This window comes from Drosophila busckii, chromosome 3R (genome assembly GCF_011750605.1).
Source record: "Drosophila busckii strain San Diego stock center, stock number 13000-0081.31 chromosome 3R, ASM1175060v1, whole genome shotgun sequence".
Classification (NCBI taxonomy): Eukaryota; Metazoa; Arthropoda; class Insecta; order Diptera; family Drosophilidae; genus Drosophila; species Drosophila busckii.
In genome coordinates, this window is record NC_046607.1 from 21,207,396 (window position 1) to 21,221,078 (window position 13,683).

The 13,683-nt window shown below is 40.9% G+C and overlaps 6 protein-coding genes across 13 annotated transcripts; 3 read left to right on the forward strand and 3 right to left on the reverse strand.

Moving 5' to 3' along the window:
- Nucleotides 1-22: 22 nt before the first annotated feature.
- LOC108604708 (RNA-binding protein 42) lies at nucleotides 23-1,048 on the forward strand. The gene has a single exon (XM_017994274.1). The coding sequence runs from the start codon at nucleotides 130-132 to the stop codon at nucleotides 1,033-1,035; it is 906 nt and encodes a 301-aa protein (XP_017849763.1). The 5' UTR covers nucleotides 23-129; the 3' UTR covers nucleotides 1,036-1,048.
- LOC108604707 (phospholipid phosphatase 5) lies at nucleotides 1,043-3,448 on the reverse strand. Of its 3 annotated transcripts, none has more exons than XM_017994270.2 (4): nucleotides 2,987-3,296; nucleotides 2,398-2,672; nucleotides 1,920-2,338; nucleotides 1,043-1,850 (listed from the first exon to the last, which is right to left on the reverse strand). In XM_017994270.2, exons 1-4 carry the CDS (start codon nucleotides 3,098-3,100, stop codon nucleotides 1,480-1,482), a joined length of 1,179 nt encoding a protein of 392 aa, XP_017849759.1. In that variant the 5' UTR covers nucleotides 3,101-3,296; the 3' UTR covers nucleotides 1,043-1,479. The 3 variants fall into 3 exon arrangements, with proteins under 3 accessions (XP_017849759.1, XP_017849761.1, XP_017849760.1); XM_017994272.2 differs by lacking the exon at nucleotides 2,987-3,296 and adding an exon at nucleotides 3,428-3,448 and having other exon boundaries at nucleotides 1,045-1,850; XM_017994271.2 differs by lacking the exon at nucleotides 2,987-3,296 and adding an exon at nucleotides 2,740-2,909 and having other exon boundaries at nucleotides 1,045-1,850.
- A 177-nt stretch (nucleotides 3,449-3,625) lies between these two features.
- On the forward strand, nucleotides 3,626-4,235 carry LOC108603450. Its single transcript, XM_017992281.1, has one exon. It carries the CDS (start codon nucleotides 3,688-3,690, stop codon nucleotides 4,165-4,167), a length of 480 nt encoding a protein of 159 aa, XP_017847770.1. The 5' UTR covers nucleotides 3,626-3,687; the 3' UTR covers nucleotides 4,168-4,235.
- Nucleotides 4,236-4,404: 169 nt separating this feature from the next.
- Nucleotides 4,405-9,358, forward strand: LOC108603445 (phosphatidylinositol 4-kinase type 2-beta). Of its 5 annotated transcripts, none has more exons than XM_017992272.1 (8): nucleotides 4,405-4,923; nucleotides 4,988-5,693; nucleotides 7,402-7,520; nucleotides 7,774-7,910; nucleotides 7,972-8,167; nucleotides 8,236-9,056; nucleotides 9,114-9,182; nucleotides 9,241-9,358. In XM_017992272.1, exons 1-8 carry the CDS (start codon nucleotides 4,747-4,749, stop codon nucleotides 9,242-9,244), a joined length of 2,229 nt encoding a protein of 742 aa, XP_017847761.1. In that variant the 5' UTR covers nucleotides 4,405-4,746; the 3' UTR covers nucleotides 9,245-9,358. The 5 variants fall into 5 exon arrangements, with proteins under 5 accessions (XP_017847761.1, XP_017847762.1, XP_017847763.1 ...); XM_017992273.1 differs by having other exon boundaries at nucleotides 4,406-4,923; nucleotides 7,777-7,910; XM_017992274.2 differs by lacking the exons at nucleotides 4,405-4,923; nucleotides 4,988-5,693 and adding an exon at nucleotides 6,154-6,725.
- A 203-nt stretch (nucleotides 9,359-9,561) lies between these two features.
- On the reverse strand, nucleotides 9,562-12,069 carry LOC108603447 (DNA cross-link repair protein SNM1). Its single transcript, XM_017992277.1, has 3 exons — nucleotides 11,040-12,069; nucleotides 10,524-10,974; nucleotides 9,562-10,462 (listed from the first exon to the last, which is right to left on the reverse strand). The coding sequence occupies exons 1-3, from the start codon at nucleotides 11,999-12,001 to the stop codon at nucleotides 9,953-9,955; spliced, it is 1,923 nt and encodes a 640-aa protein (XP_017847766.1). The 5' UTR covers nucleotides 12,002-12,069; the 3' UTR covers nucleotides 9,562-9,952.
- Nucleotides 12,070-12,140: 71 nt separating this feature from the next.
- On the reverse strand, nucleotides 12,141-13,601 carry LOC108603448 (transcription initiation factor TFIID subunit 6). Of its 2 annotated transcripts, XM_017992278.1 has the most exons (5): nucleotides 13,412-13,601; nucleotides 12,801-13,352; nucleotides 12,577-12,746; nucleotides 12,444-12,521; nucleotides 12,308-12,379 (listed from the first exon to the last, which is right to left on the reverse strand). In XM_017992278.1, the coding sequence occupies exons 1-5, from the start codon at nucleotides 13,589-13,591 to the stop codon at nucleotides 12,376-12,378; spliced, it is 984 nt and encodes a 327-aa protein (XP_017847767.1). In that variant the 5' UTR covers nucleotides 13,592-13,601; the 3' UTR covers nucleotides 12,308-12,375. The 2 variants fall into 2 exon arrangements, with proteins under 2 accessions (XP_033150088.1, XP_017847767.1); XM_033294197.1 differs by having other exon boundaries at nucleotides 12,141-12,521; nucleotides 12,801-13,369; nucleotides 13,412-13,468.
- Nucleotides 13,602-13,683: the final 82 nt, after the last annotated feature.

Below are 13,683 nucleotides of genomic sequence, written 5' to 3' on the forward strand. Positions count from 1 at the left end.
ATTTAAGTCGAATATAAAAAAAATTAACTTAAGAACGAATCGAGTGCGGAACTACAACAAAAAAGAAAAGATTGATCCTAGAAAATTGTTTATATTTGGACTTGTCCAATTGATAGTTAAGCGTTAAAGATGGGCACCAAGCGTCGCAACATCGAGGATGAGCTTTCCCGCTTTGAGGCGGAAATATCCAAGCCGCCCGCACGCAATCTGTTTGTACCCAACCAAGTACGACCGATTATTGCAGCGAATACGTACACAAACGTGCAGCAAAAACTGCAACAACATCAACCCAGGCTAACGGTGCCTCCACCACCAATACCTCCTCCGCCGACATTCATGTCAACATTTGTGCCTACAGGCAATAATCAAACTATTGGCCAACCCAAGCCAATGTCATCGACGCCAGTTGTACTGAGCAGCGCTCCTAAGCTGTATCAATGTCGGCAATCTGTGCACGTACCGACTGTAGCAACTGCGCCCACGATTGACATAAACATAAATTCAATTCAATTCGATGTAACACAAAAATTAAAAAAGTTAAAGGCGGAAAAATCTGGACCCAATCCGATAGCCGAAGAAGCTATAAAAGCAGCACGCGCCTCATCGGCGCTACAGTCTTTTCAGACCACAGAGCGGAAAAAGAAGGACCGCAAGACTGTTCGCATTGCTGGTGGTACAGTTTGGGAGGACTCATCACTGGCGGACTGGCCCGACGATGATTTTCGCATATTCTGTGGCGACTTGGGCAATGATGTCAACGATGAGGTTCTAACCCGCACTTTTAACAAGTATCCATCTTTCCAAAGGGCGCGCGTAGTGCGTGACAAGCGTACGGGCAAAAGTAAGGGCTTTGGCTTTGTTAGCTTTCGCGAGCCAGCGGATTTCATACGCGCCATGAAAGAAATGGATGGTCGCTATGTTGGTAGTCGACCAATTAAGCTGCGTAAGAGCACATGGCGCCAGCGCAGTCTGGATGTGGTCAAAAAAAAGGAGCGGGAAAAGCAAGTCCTCCTGCAAGCGTTCAATTCAAGTTAAAGCAACAGCCGAGGCGGTCAACAAACAACTCACACTTTAGGCTAGTTTCGGTCAAGCTTTAGTAAAGCAATTTGTATTTACAATATTTGGATGTAAAGCAGTCATTAAAATTAGAGTTTAGCAATATAATCAACATGTGTTTTATTTAATGGATCTTTAAATATATACAAATAAGCCTGTAGTGATAGTGACAGTGAAGTATTCACAACTGTATTGGAAAATTAAACCGTATTAAAGCTAATTACGCTTGCCTTGAAATGTCGAACTTAACAATGTCTTAATCCTTAAAAACAATTGAACTAGAAACTCAATAATTGTCATTATCCCAGCTACGCTATTAACCATTTACTAAACATCTATGTCTATTCTAAGCCGGACAGTTACACAGCTCTGCTGCTCCATGGCAATCGGTCCATGTTACATTAGTAAAGCTAGTTAGTTATTTTAGTGCCACTTGGTCTGCTCCTCATCAAGTAATGGCGCTCGAGAAGCATCGTCCAGAGTCTCTGGCTTTGAGAAGGTTTCTTTGTGTTGAGGCGGGCGTGGCAATGGTCTGTCTGCATTTGGACTGAATATTGATGGATAATACTGTCTGTAGCTGTAGTAGCCGCTAAAAAGACCTATCAGTGCGCCCACTGTTACATCCTGCCAATGGTGATGATAGTCGCAAGTGCGGCTAACTGCTACCAAAGCAGCCACAAAAAGCGGCACAACCGCCAGATATAGTCGCCAAGTGTTCCCTCTGCCGCGTGGATCAAATGCATGCAGCTTGGCGCCCACATAGTAGGCAACAAATCCAAAGCTGGCAAACGCAACTGCAGAAAGAAAAACAACAGTTTAAGCAAGAGTTTTTACATATGTAGTTCAAATTATGATCTACTAACATGATGAATGTCCACTCGGAAAGCTTTTTCGTCCCTCGTTGATATCACTCAATGAGCCCGTGCAGTTAAAATCAAGTAAGGAGCTGCCCAAGCTGTTAGTCCTTTCATTTAGAACCATGACTCCGTCAGGAAAACAGCGATAATAGAAATCTGGACGGGGTCGTCCAACGGTTATCTTAAGCAGACTGGTAGGTATGCCATTCATGCACAAGGCCAATGTCCAAGCCCAGCTAGCCGAACGAAAATCTTTGCGATCCTTGGTAAACAGATAGTATATACAAGTAACAATGAACGGCACAGCTATTACGGACAGCAAAAGTTCGTCGGCCTTAACTATATCTGGCCGACGGGGGTTTTTGTACAGCCACAACTCCTCTGCATGTATCTGCCGCTGAAAGGCGGACATGGTTTCCAGCTTGCTACAATAATATTCAATTAGAAATCTTATTCAATGTTGATATTCATTAGCGCGACTTACAAGAAACCAATAACTAGAAATATGCGCAAAGCTATATCGACAAGATTACTAAGACGTGAAATGCCTTGCGGACGATCTTGTTGCTTAGATGAGTCACCATCGTTTTGCGGGAGTTCATTTCGCCACATTTTGTCGTTGCTTATGCTTAAACTTTCATCTATACTTTCGCTCGGACTGCTGCGATGCGATTTGGTCGTAGCATTTGATATTAACATCTTATGCTTTGGACTGTTGTCGTTGGTTTGATTGTTCGATGTTTTCGTATCCCTTGGTGCCTGAATAATTGATAAGATAAAATAATAAGCAAAGTCATTAGACGTACCGACCGCTAAATATACATACATATGTAGGAATACATGTGCATATATAGTAATCTTGGTAGTAGTAGTATAATCGTGACTATTCGGGCGACTGTTTGATAACAGAAGGGCATGTAATTTTCGTACACTTATACATATTAGGCTATGAAGTTATAGCTAATGACGTCAAGCATGTCAATTGCATATGCAGCAAGGGTTAACAAGATATGTATATGTATTTATGTACTTCAGTGCCAATCAATCATCTATAGAAATATTTATGGCCGCACCTGCGCTTTATCCGACCAAGCTAAAGTGTCGTCATCTTGTGTGTTGTTGTTGTTCAATTGGCTTCCGCATTTTCGACTACGTAAGTCCGAATCTACACTATGGCTTTTAAGCATTATTATTTGCTTGCACGTCAAACTGCACTTTAGTTTTGTAACTATTTGTTTTTTTGGTTTTGTAATTAATTTGCGTGCACCCGTGATTTGATCTGACACTAGTTTTTAAGTATGTATTTGTGTTCATCAACGTCTAACAGCCCTTCTATTGTTTTTTAAACTAACTGGCACTTGCTAATTGCACCGGGTTTATATAAACTTTCCCTAATCCGCAGCAGCATTGTAAACAAGAGTACTGTAATATTGCACGCCGAATTTTTAACACTCTTGGCAATTCGAATTCCAAGATTAACCAACTATTATATTGTTCAATGAAAAATTACATACCTATGCAATACAAAAACCTGTGCATATTGATGTTTGTAAACAATAAATACTAATAGGAAATATAACTATTAGTTTCTTTAATAGAGTAAACCCATAGTTTTTAAGTTTTTTAATTACTGTGTGGATGATAGTGAACGTCAAACGCGTTGCCAACGACACCAAGGGAACACCAAACCAGGGTTGCTTTTGATCATATGATTGGTTACATTGCGGCGTATTGTCATAACAAAAAGTGGTAAATTTATTAAATTATTGAAAAAATGACTGCAGACAACTGTGAAACAGATCGGAACGGTGCTGCTGAGCTGCTGGACTCGCTTTACCTAGACATGTTTCATCTTATTGAAGCGCACACCAATTGTCGCGTTGACATCGAGCGTACAAACTCAAATGGGGCTATACTGCTGGCGCGAACCAAATTTCAGCAAGGAGGTAATTCAATTGGAACAGCACAAATACCAACTGAAAACAGTGCCGAGTTCAATGCATTGTGCCGCGTTGTTAAGGACTCAGATACCGGTAACGACGTCACCGTTGAACGGCTCGCTGTGGATAAAGAAAACGGCTATGTGGAGCCACTGCATTGGTTCAGCGTCCTGCCACCAATGAGCTTGAGAAATGCAGCAGATAAATTCAAAAAATCAATTGAACTCGTTGCGGAAAGCACAAATCTGCAACGGGAGCTTAACGCCGTATTGAATGGAATTGACAGGCTACGTCGATGCGCTGCACTAAAGTAAATTCTATGTGTATTAATCAAAATTTAGTATAATATATGCTTGTTTTAATAAGAATAAAGTTCATGATGTTAGCCTATCAGCAGTTTCTTAACATTAGCTATCGATAGGAATCGCTTGAGAACAATTGCAAGTGGTTAGCACTAGAACAGCTGTTCATGGCAAATTTTTATTCTTAGCAAGTGGTCAGGCCTGTGGCTCATCATTTTCGTATCTTCCAAAAAGAATCGATATACGCACGTACATATATATTTATAATCTTTAAGCAGAGCAAGCAATCAATAATTGCCACAAAGCAAATGCGCATAATTGGCAACGAGACGGCAAGTAATCAAATCGCAGCTTAAATTATAGAACATGCAAATTATGACTTATAGAGGCGTACCGCCCAACAGCAGATAACAGTGTTCACGTTCGCCTAAAAAAGTCACAGCCAAGCGACAAAAACAAAGGCGCGCGTTTGTTGTTGTTGTTATTGCGATTGTGAACCGAGGGCGACATTCCCGTTTTGTTGCGATTTGTCGCGCGCGCTACCCCGCCCTAAATTACAGACATTCACACTAGTGCCTTTGAAGCGTCGTCATGAACAACGATCAAACTCAACCAAATGGAAGTCCTACAGAGGCGCCACTGCTGCAGCTCGATGATGAGGTGGATCTCATTGGCGACTTTGTGAAAGAGCAAGCGACGAGTACGCATCAGCTGGCACCTTTTCTAAATGGGCTCGAGAGTAGTAATCAGTTGACAACCCAAGCTGAGGTAGGTGCAACTAATGCTCTGGGCTTAAATTTGTCTGGCACTAATTTGTCTTTGCTTTGCGCAGATTAATACGATTGGGAGTCATGGCAGACCTGTGAATGGCAAGCGCCGGACAAGGCGAAAGGTGAAACGAGACAGAGCGCAGAATCTTTTATCTGTGGATGATAAGGCTGATAATAGTGACAGCGATTCGGACGCTTCTGATGATGTGGCTGCTATTGTTGCGCATGCCGATGGAGCTGGCGGCGATAATTACCAGCATGTCGATTTGCCTGCAACTTCGAAAAGGCAACCGCAACAGAGAGTTAAGCAGCTGCTCAATCTGAACGATGACGACGATGCTGATGGCGAAGACGAAGAAGACGTTTTGCTTCAAGCAAACCCGGCAGCCCTGCGAAATGGCAATGGTAATTGCGAGCAATCAGCCGACAGCAGCGAAGGTGTTAGCAGTAGATCGAGTATAGCCACACCACAACCATTGCCAGTGATTAGTCATATTGCAACACCAACGAGAAGCGCAACAACAGCAGCAGCAACGGCTAAAACCGCATCACCGCTCAAAACTATAACACGTTTGCCACACGAAGAGGCCGACGACATTTGCCTTGTGCCAGAAATCGATTTCGATGGCATGTCCACGGACGCAGGAAGTGATAATCGAGAATCGCAGCCACTGCTTGGCGGTAGCCACACTAGTCGTATCACGGATCTACTAGGTGCACTTGGACGCGGACATGATCATCTGGATCTAGTCTCGAACACATTTGGCGGTGAGTTTTTCTACACGTCACAAGCTATAAAATAGCAAACAGCGATTTCTGTGGGGCTTCTCTCTTTGTTTGCTTATGTTTATCTCGTTTAGTATACTCTATACGCATATAGTAATTCACAAATTATGTCCACTGTGACCTAACTGGATTTAAATAGCGTACAATTTACTACTCTTTTATGTATATTGTGATGAAATTACGTTTAGTTAATGCGAAATAGGCTTTGATTCGTCATACACATTCAATCTCATATTATAACCATGTGGTTGTGTGAAGAGCGGGATTTTATCTCATTTCATTGGTGTAGGGTATTTCTATTTCAACCTACACTGGATATACACAAAACTTATCTTATTAATTTTTAAACTATTGAAATTAACATTTATGTATTCACTGCTTAAATGTTACAACGAGCGTACATATGGGCATATAGCTCTGCTGATCGAATGAATACGTCTTGAATTTTCCTTCAAACTTGTTTCTCTTTAGGTTTTCTCTGTACTATATAATACCAAATTTTCCGTTATACCCTATGTGCATACATACATACGGTAGGAGTAGCTATTGTTGTACAGATTCGCGGTCCGTGACGAATTCATAAAGCACTCAATTGTGTGGATGTAAAAATGGGCGTTGCTTTGCAGCAGACATCTGTCGCTGAGTGGACATAAAGTACACATAAACAACCATCAACAAAGCGTAGAAAATGTATGGCAATGATGTCGACGCCGCCAGAGAAGAAGAATCAAAGTGCTGATCTGGAGGACACGTCTAGCGGGCAATCCTTAACTCCAGAGTATAAAGTTTTTTCAAGGTATTCAGATAACTCTGAAATTGTGCCTTATGCTTGCCATTGTTGTAAGGATAAATGTGATGCCGAAGAAAAGGACTATTTGCCATCGGTATCGGACGACGAGCAGCCACCCATAATCTATGAGTCGCCATCAACGTTACGCACCTCCACAGACACAATTACTGTTAAAATAGCGCGCCCCAAGTGCCAATGCGCCAATTGCCCCCTGGCTAACTTATGTAAGTGTCGGCCTATTAACACACAATGTGGGTTATACCCTATCGAAATGGTTCTGATATGCATAATTAGCATGCGTACTCCATGCCCCAATTAAACTTTATTGCCACCTGTAGCTGCACACTTGTGCTGTTGCCAGCATTTCATTTAAATGTCGCGTTTGTCGAGTTCTAGTCGAGAAAATATAATACAGCATGTTTTTACCATTTACCAGGATCATTGCGACTTCAATGATAACTTTGATTTCATAGGTAGGAAAGCTATATACTCCAAGTTGAATATAAGTATGCAGTATGTCGTTTTGCAGGCTTCTTGTGGTGCGGCCTAAGCTACCAAAGATCACGTTATTTATGCAGTGGGTGTGCTAAGGCTTCGGCTGCCTTGGCAGCTTATATTACCACTTCTGCCGAGTTCAAGTTACCACAAGCCAGCAGTACATACATATACTGTTTGCTATTTTTAGCCACAGCTGTCTCGTCAACGCGACGAGTGATATCAATTAAAAAGTAATTTGTGAAATAAAGTGAAATTTCCTAATTCATTTCTGTGTGTGGTGCAGTCTGCTTTTGACATTGTAACCAACATGCGTGTACTTATGTTGCGCACAAATTATATTAGTAAATTTGATATTAGTAAATTAACATTTAATTCTTATCTATTTGCTTATGCTCTTTGCAGATGATCCGCTCTTCTCGGAGATTGTAGCTCAGGCGGAATACGCTATAGAGCAGGGTGTTTTACCTGAGCGCATCTATCAGGGCAGCAGTGGTTCTTATTTCGTTAAAGATAGCACCAACGTAAGTATTATACAAATTACTACAAAAATCAATAAAATATTAACTGCGCCATGCATTGATTAGTCAACGTCGTCGAGCTCAAGAACTTTGACTAAATTGTTAGTTAAAAGCGCATAGATTAATTTCAAGCAAACGGGGAAGTCATATAATTAAGTTACTTTACATGACTTTTGGTTTAGCTTAGAAACAAAACATATAGATATAGATAAATGTTATTAGCGCGAAAACTTTATTAATTATATTATACATCCAGCAGCAACGCTGCTTGGCCGTATTCAAGCCCAAAGATGAGGAGCCCTATGGCAGATTGAATCCCAAGTGGACCAAATGGATGCACAAACTATGTTGCCCCTGTTGCTTCGGGCGAGCTTGCCTTATACCAAATCAGGGGTAAGTCTTATTACTTAATTAACGCACAACACATGTTTTATTTTATATTTGATTACGCCAGTTACTTGTCCGAAGCCGGAGCCAGCTTAGTTGATCGCAAGCTCAATCTGAATGTGGTACCGAAGACACGTGTGGTGCGTCTGGTCGCCGAGAGTTTCAACTATGCGCGCATTGATCGCCAGAAAGCAAAGCTTAAGAAGCGAATCAAGGAACATTATCCATCAGCGCATTTTAATCGCATGAGCCTGCCCCTTAAGGTAAGTACACTTGGCACGCAGCAACTGAAAAATAATCCTCTCATCTATTGTGTTATGCTATTTTGCAGACGGGTTCGTTTCAATTATTTGTGGAAGGCTTCAAAGATGCTGATTACTGGCTGCGTCGCTTTGAGGGAGAACAACTGTCGCCCACTTTAGCCAAGTCATTTCAGTTACAGTTCGAGCGCCTGGTGGTATTAGACTATATCATACGCAACACGGATCGTGGCAATGATAATTGGCTAATTAAATATGTGGCACCTAAGCTGGTAGGCGAGGTTGGTGGATCTGGTGGTCGAAGTCTATCCCATAAATCGCAATTGGGGCATCCAATCATTGATCTAAACGATCTGTCAGCAGTGCCACAGACTGATGGAAAGGAACGTGTCAGTGGTGGTCAACCGGCGCCCACTTCGATGGCGATTGGCGATGCGGCTTCAGCCATTCTCAGCAGCTATCCCAGTAGCGATGAAGAAGTGGCAGGCCCCTCAAAGAAGAAATCACAAACTACTGTGGAGCCGACATGGAATTTGGTGGAGGCACCACAAATTAGAATAGCTGCCATCGATAATGGCTTGGCGTTTCCGTTTAAGCATCCCGATTCGTGGCGCGCATATCCTTATCACTGGGCCTGGTTGCCACAGGCAAAGATTCCATTCAGCGACGACATCAAAGACCAGGTGCTCCCACAGCTATCGGACATGAATTTTGTGGAGGAAATCTGTACGGAGCTTTTGTACTTGTTTCAACAGGATCGTGGATTTGATAAACGTCTTTTTGAAAGGCAAATGTCTGTGATGCGTGGACAGATTTTGAATCTAACTCAAGCTCTGCGTGACGGCAAATCGCCCGTGCAATTGGTTCAAATGCCTGCAGTTGTAGTTGAACGGTAAGCAGAGTATACGCTTAACCATCCATAATCCTTAACATATACTTATCCATGCAGCTCCAGTGGCAGTCGCTTCTTTTCATTCACTCAGCGCTTCCAAAACAAGAGTCCATTCTTTTCTTGGTGGTAAGCCCAAGCAATCTATTTGAAAACCGTATATTTATCTATTCTAATTTTATTTCAGTTAATGCTCGAATGGTTCAAAACTCTTGTATTACCCACCAATTGTGGTTTGGCTCCCAAGTCATTTGTCGCCTGCATATGCGCTTTGTTATTGTCTATTAAATATTACCAAAAGTTTATAGTTTTTAGTCCCAGTCCCCAGGATATATATAATATTGTTAAATTTATTAGTTTTTTTGCAACAAGTCGTTAGTCTCTTGCTATTTATTTATATACATTTATGGTTGATTTTGTTGTATACATATACATATGCACATGTATACGCATACATATACCATGTTGTCTCCTTTGCTTGTTTAGTAAATTGTCTCCATTCCAAAATTCATAAAAAATTGTATTATTTATCTTTAAACATATCAGTAAAAAAAAATGCCTTATCTCAACTCTTCATTTCGTATATAAACTGGTAAACATTGTGAATATCATTATGAAAATCAAACAAACGAGATAACATAATATAATTTACTCTTTGGGGTATTAACATTATTTATAGGCTCTATCAAAGAGTATAACTATGTCATCTAGTAAAAAATATATTATTACATACACTGAATCAAAAAAAGAAGTTAGACATAAATATATATACATTCTTATGTGTATCAAATGTATATATAAATATTATGCCTGCTCACAAACGGATAATATATGTGTTATAATGGAAACTAAAAGAAAATTAGACTGACTTTTGTTTTCGCATATTGGAATACTTAAAACTATACAAATGGTAACAAATCGTCTGAAGCATTCGATGTGAGCCTTTTAGCCAGCTGCGTTGCTGCAGCTGGACTAAGAGGAGAACTCTTTACATTTTCACTGGGATTGAGCTCTTTGGGTTCCTCCACTGGGCTTACAGCCATTTCTGTACTGTCATTCGCTAGCAAGGGCACTCTACGGTGCGGTGTGTTCATAAATGTTGTAATGGATGGCTGAAAGCTTTTACTCAGCATACCTCCTGGTCCATTGTATTTATACCATTTGGTAGGCACGTTGGCGGTCACACAGAGATCTCGTCCGACAGGAACGGTGCTAATTACACGATTTGGCTTAATAAAACGCACAAAGCGTTCCAATTCTTTATAGCTTGAATGCTCCGAGTATTCCACCCCAATAACACTTATACGCTTTCCATATGAGGGTTTTGTGTTCTTTTCCCAGCCACTCGGACGTATGGCCAGCAGCATATCGTATTGTTCCTCAAACTGCGTAAAGTATTGCGCAAGTTGCTGTAAGAAATACACATATAATTAACAAATAGTTAGACCTATCATTATGGCTGGCTCATACCGGATAGCTAAGCTTTCCCATGCTTATCACATGCATATTGGCGTTGTGGGCATTATCGCAGAGTAAATGTCGCAGTTCAGGCCAGTTCAGACAATCAATTGCCTCACGACGATGTGGTTCAGTCCATACTTGCAAATCGAATTCTTGAGCAAGTGCGAGCCATACCTTTTCCTTGCCAATTAAGTATGATCCACATACATGCAATATGCGTTTGTTGGCATTTTTTTCATGAAACTGGCGCACCAACAAGATTGCACGATCAATGCTTTCAGTCTGATGACAAAAATCATAGTTTTTAGCCAAATATGTGGTGTCCAGATAAAGGAGATCAATGTCTACATTCCAAAAGATGGGCAGCGACTCCATATCGAAACTGGCACGAAAGTCTCCCGTATGCAATATGCATTGGCCTGTACTCAGTTTGAAGAGCAACAATATGGCACCCGGACAGCTAAAATGAAAAATTAAGCACAAATTATGAAGTGTACTTGTTACTTAAACTTCAGTGCTACTAACTGATTAGCGTCTAAGGCTGTTATTTCCACATCATTTACCACAATCGTCTGATCCACATCGATTTCATGTATATACTGATTGTCTATGGGTATGAAAGTGCGCACAAGCCGAGCTGTGATGGGACTCATGTATAGAGGATGGGCGAATTTGCGCGTCAAGCCTACATAGTGGTCAGCATGATAGTGGCTAAGGAAGTAATGTGTTGCATTTGGAATGTCGCCAAATTGAAAGCCATCTACGACAAATGTAGTGCCTTCTACGACTTTATATGCAGGACAGCGTTTACGTGCACGACCTTTTGGCTCATTTTCCTTGCTAGAGGTATCAGTCTTATGGGATTCCAGTGGCGCTGGTATACACACCATTGCTTGTGTCTGCACTGGCTGTAGTATAGCTTGTGGCTTGACATTTTTAATTTGCTCATTTGTTTGTACTTCCTCATCACTTGAGAGATCACAGAGATCGATGATGCCATCGACAGGCTCAGTTACTTTGGATTTTGCGTTGCAGTTTCTTGGTGGCTGTGTACGCTTTGTGCTACTCTTTGCGCAATACTCGAACTTAGAGCTTGTCTTTGTAGTTGTTGTCACTGATTCGTCCTTAAACAATCGCTTACATCCTCTGCGTGGCGCTCTTTCGGATGTAGAGGTCTTTACCAGTGCGTTTACCTTGTAATTTTTTGCGCTGCTCTTGAAATAGGCATCAATGCGTAGTTGTCCTGGTAGGGGCTCCTTTTTCCCAGTGCGTTTTATTGTTGTATTTGTTGAAATAGTTGGATCAGCCGCTGTTGTTACATTACTCTTCTTCTTTGCGGTTGTTGCTGAGCGTGTTTTTCGCGCTCTTTTTGATTTTTCTGGTGTCTTAATTTCACTCACATCACTGCTTACAGCGATTTCATCTATAACGTGTGCTTGTAGCTCTACTAAATTTCTAAGTCGTATTTTGCCCACATTTGTTGACATGTTTGAAAGTATTTTAACTTTAACCTGTTGTTGTTCCTCTTTTGTGTGGACTAATTGTTGGATGACACTGTGTTAAGCTCAAAGGCTAAAAGCAACAGTGCTGCAAATAAGTATGTCGAACCGCACTATAATAAAAAAAATAACAAAACCGCACAACTTTAGTTTTCTTATTTATGTTACAGATAATTCATCGATAATGCGTGCTAGTACAACTGCATCGCATAAGCCCGGGCCAAGATAGCCATAGTGCTCTATATATTCCGAGACCATATCGGGTGCGCTGTGAATAGTTTTAAGTATTGGAGCACACATCTTCAGAAGCCGATGTCTAATAAATATGGCTGCCTGCTTATCCACATCGTCATCATCCTTGCTCAGCTGTGTTTCAATGCAAATTGCTATAGAACGTAGCTGAGGTATAATGAATTTAAATATTATGTACCCGCCTAACTTTGACAATCCAACTGCGCAGCCGTAAATGGTGGGTAAGACTGCACTTTGCAGCCCATTCTTATATACTCTGCAAATGGAATAAACAATATGATGTATGTATTATAAGCGTTCAACATTAATACCTAAGTACTCTTGGCAAAATACTCTTGTCCACATTACTAAAAAGCTTCAAAATATCTATCATAATGATGGCTGCGAATTCGCGCAAGGCCCAATGGTTTTGAGCTGAGGAATAAGCACACAGCTGATTTGCCACACAGCAGGAAAGCACAGACGATATTAGCAGGTGTACCTTTAAGACAGATAAGTAATTATTTAGGAACAAATGCAAATTATTGTCACTCACGTAACTTTGTAGCTGTAGATTGGAGTTGCCGAGCAGAGCATGGACCATACGCATGAGATACACGAGTAGGACAAAGTTCTTTTGAACTACATTCACCTTAACAGCATCGGAAATAAAAGTACATAAGGTGGGGGCCATTGGCTGTAGCGATGAGTCCAACTGTAGTCTCTGAAGTGCCTCGCGACGCACTGACTCTGAAGCGCCCATGCATGTCTCTGTGATTAATACATAGAACTCCTGTTGCTCCTTGGATAGCGGAAACTTCTTAATTGGCATAAGCAATACCAGATCACATTTTCGAATATGCTTCGGACGTGGAATAACATTGGACGCATTCGATTTGTCATTGAGCTTTTGCTTTGTCGTTGGAATAGATACTCTGGATTTTAACGACTCAAATAATAATTCATTTTTGTAAAAGCGTTCTGATTCTGCCCCTGTATAATCGACTTGAAGTATATAAAAGTCAGAGTTTTGATCTCTTAATGCGTACTGCAGATGCTCCATTTTAATTTTTGATGAATGCGTGGTACGTCTAGCGTACTTTGCAGCCTTAACATTAAGATAGTCTATTATAAATGTAAATTGTGATTATACGTTTGCATATTTACTTCTACAATAACTTGGGTTATCTCTTTGCGCAAATCAAGCTGGACCGTCAAAATCGTAGTATCTGATAAGGTTTCGCCAATGTAAAACTCTGATATGCTATTCAATGATTTCCGTGAGAGCGTAGTCGTAAAAGTTTTATCCCAGCTATTTTTTGGTATTTCCGGAAAATCTTGATTCATATTGTCAGTGGAGCTGAATTAACAATATAACTTTAATATTTGACGCAGCTGTCAAAAAGTAGTACAATTGGAAGGCGATGCATGTAATCAAG

Excerpts from the sequence above, each read along its gene's own strand:
- LOC108603448 (XM_033294197.1), bottom strand. The coding sequence starts at position 13,307 with ATGGAGCATCTGCAGTACGCATTAAGAGATCAAAACTCTGACTTTTAT. Across the intron at positions 12,747-12,800 it reads ATCTACAGCTACAAAGTTAC|GTACACCTGCTAATATCGTC; the intron begins GTGAGTGACAAT and ends TCTGTCTTAAAG. Across the intron at positions 12,522-12,576 it reads ATTTTGCCAAGAGTACTTAG|AGTATATAAGAATGGGCTGC; the intron begins GTATTAATGTTG and ends TTCCATTTGCAG.
- LOC108604708 (XM_017994274.1), top strand. The coding sequence starts at position 130 with ATGGGCACCAAGCGTCGCAACATCGAGGATGAGCTTTCCCGCTTTGAG.
- LOC108603450 (XM_017992281.1), top strand. The coding sequence starts at position 3,688 with ATGACTGCAGACAACTGTGAAACAGATCGGAACGGTGCTGCTGAGCTG.
- LOC108603447 (XM_017992277.1), bottom strand. The coding sequence starts at position 12,001 with ATGTCAACAAATGTGGGCAAAATACGACTTAGAAATTTAGTAGAGCTA. Across the intron at positions 10,975-11,039 it reads ACAGCCTTAGACGCTAATCA|CTGTCCGGGTGCCATATTGT; the intron begins GTTAGTAGCACT and ends TTTTCATTTTAG. Across the intron at positions 10,463-10,523 it reads TGGGAAAGCTTAGCTATCCG|CAACTTGCGCAATACTTTAC; the intron begins GTATGAGCCAGC and ends TATTTCTTACAG.
- LOC108604707 (XM_017994270.2), bottom strand. The coding sequence starts at position 3,100 with ATGCTTAAAAGCCATAGTGTAGATTCGGACTTACGTAGTCGAAAATGC. Across the intron at positions 2,673-2,986 it reads CTTGGTCGGATAAAGCGCAG|GCACCAAGGGATACGAAAAC; the intron begins GTGCGGCCATAA and ends TCAATTATTCAG. Across the intron at positions 2,339-2,397 it reads TTTCTAGTTATTGGTTTCTT|CAAGCTGGAAACCATGTCCG; the intron begins GTAAGTCGCGCT and ends ATATTATTGTAG.
- LOC108603445 (XM_017992272.1), top strand. The coding sequence starts at position 4,747 with ATGAACAACGATCAAACTCAACCAAATGGAAGTCCTACAGAGGCGCCA. Across the intron at positions 4,924-4,987 it reads AGTTGACAACCCAAGCTGAG|ATTAATACGATTGGGAGTCA; the intron begins GTAGGTGCAACT and ends TGCTTTGCGCAG. Across the intron at positions 9,057-9,113 it reads CCTGCAGTTGTAGTTGAACG|CTCCAGTGGCAGTCGCTTCT; the intron begins GTAAGCAGAGTA and ends TTATCCATGCAG.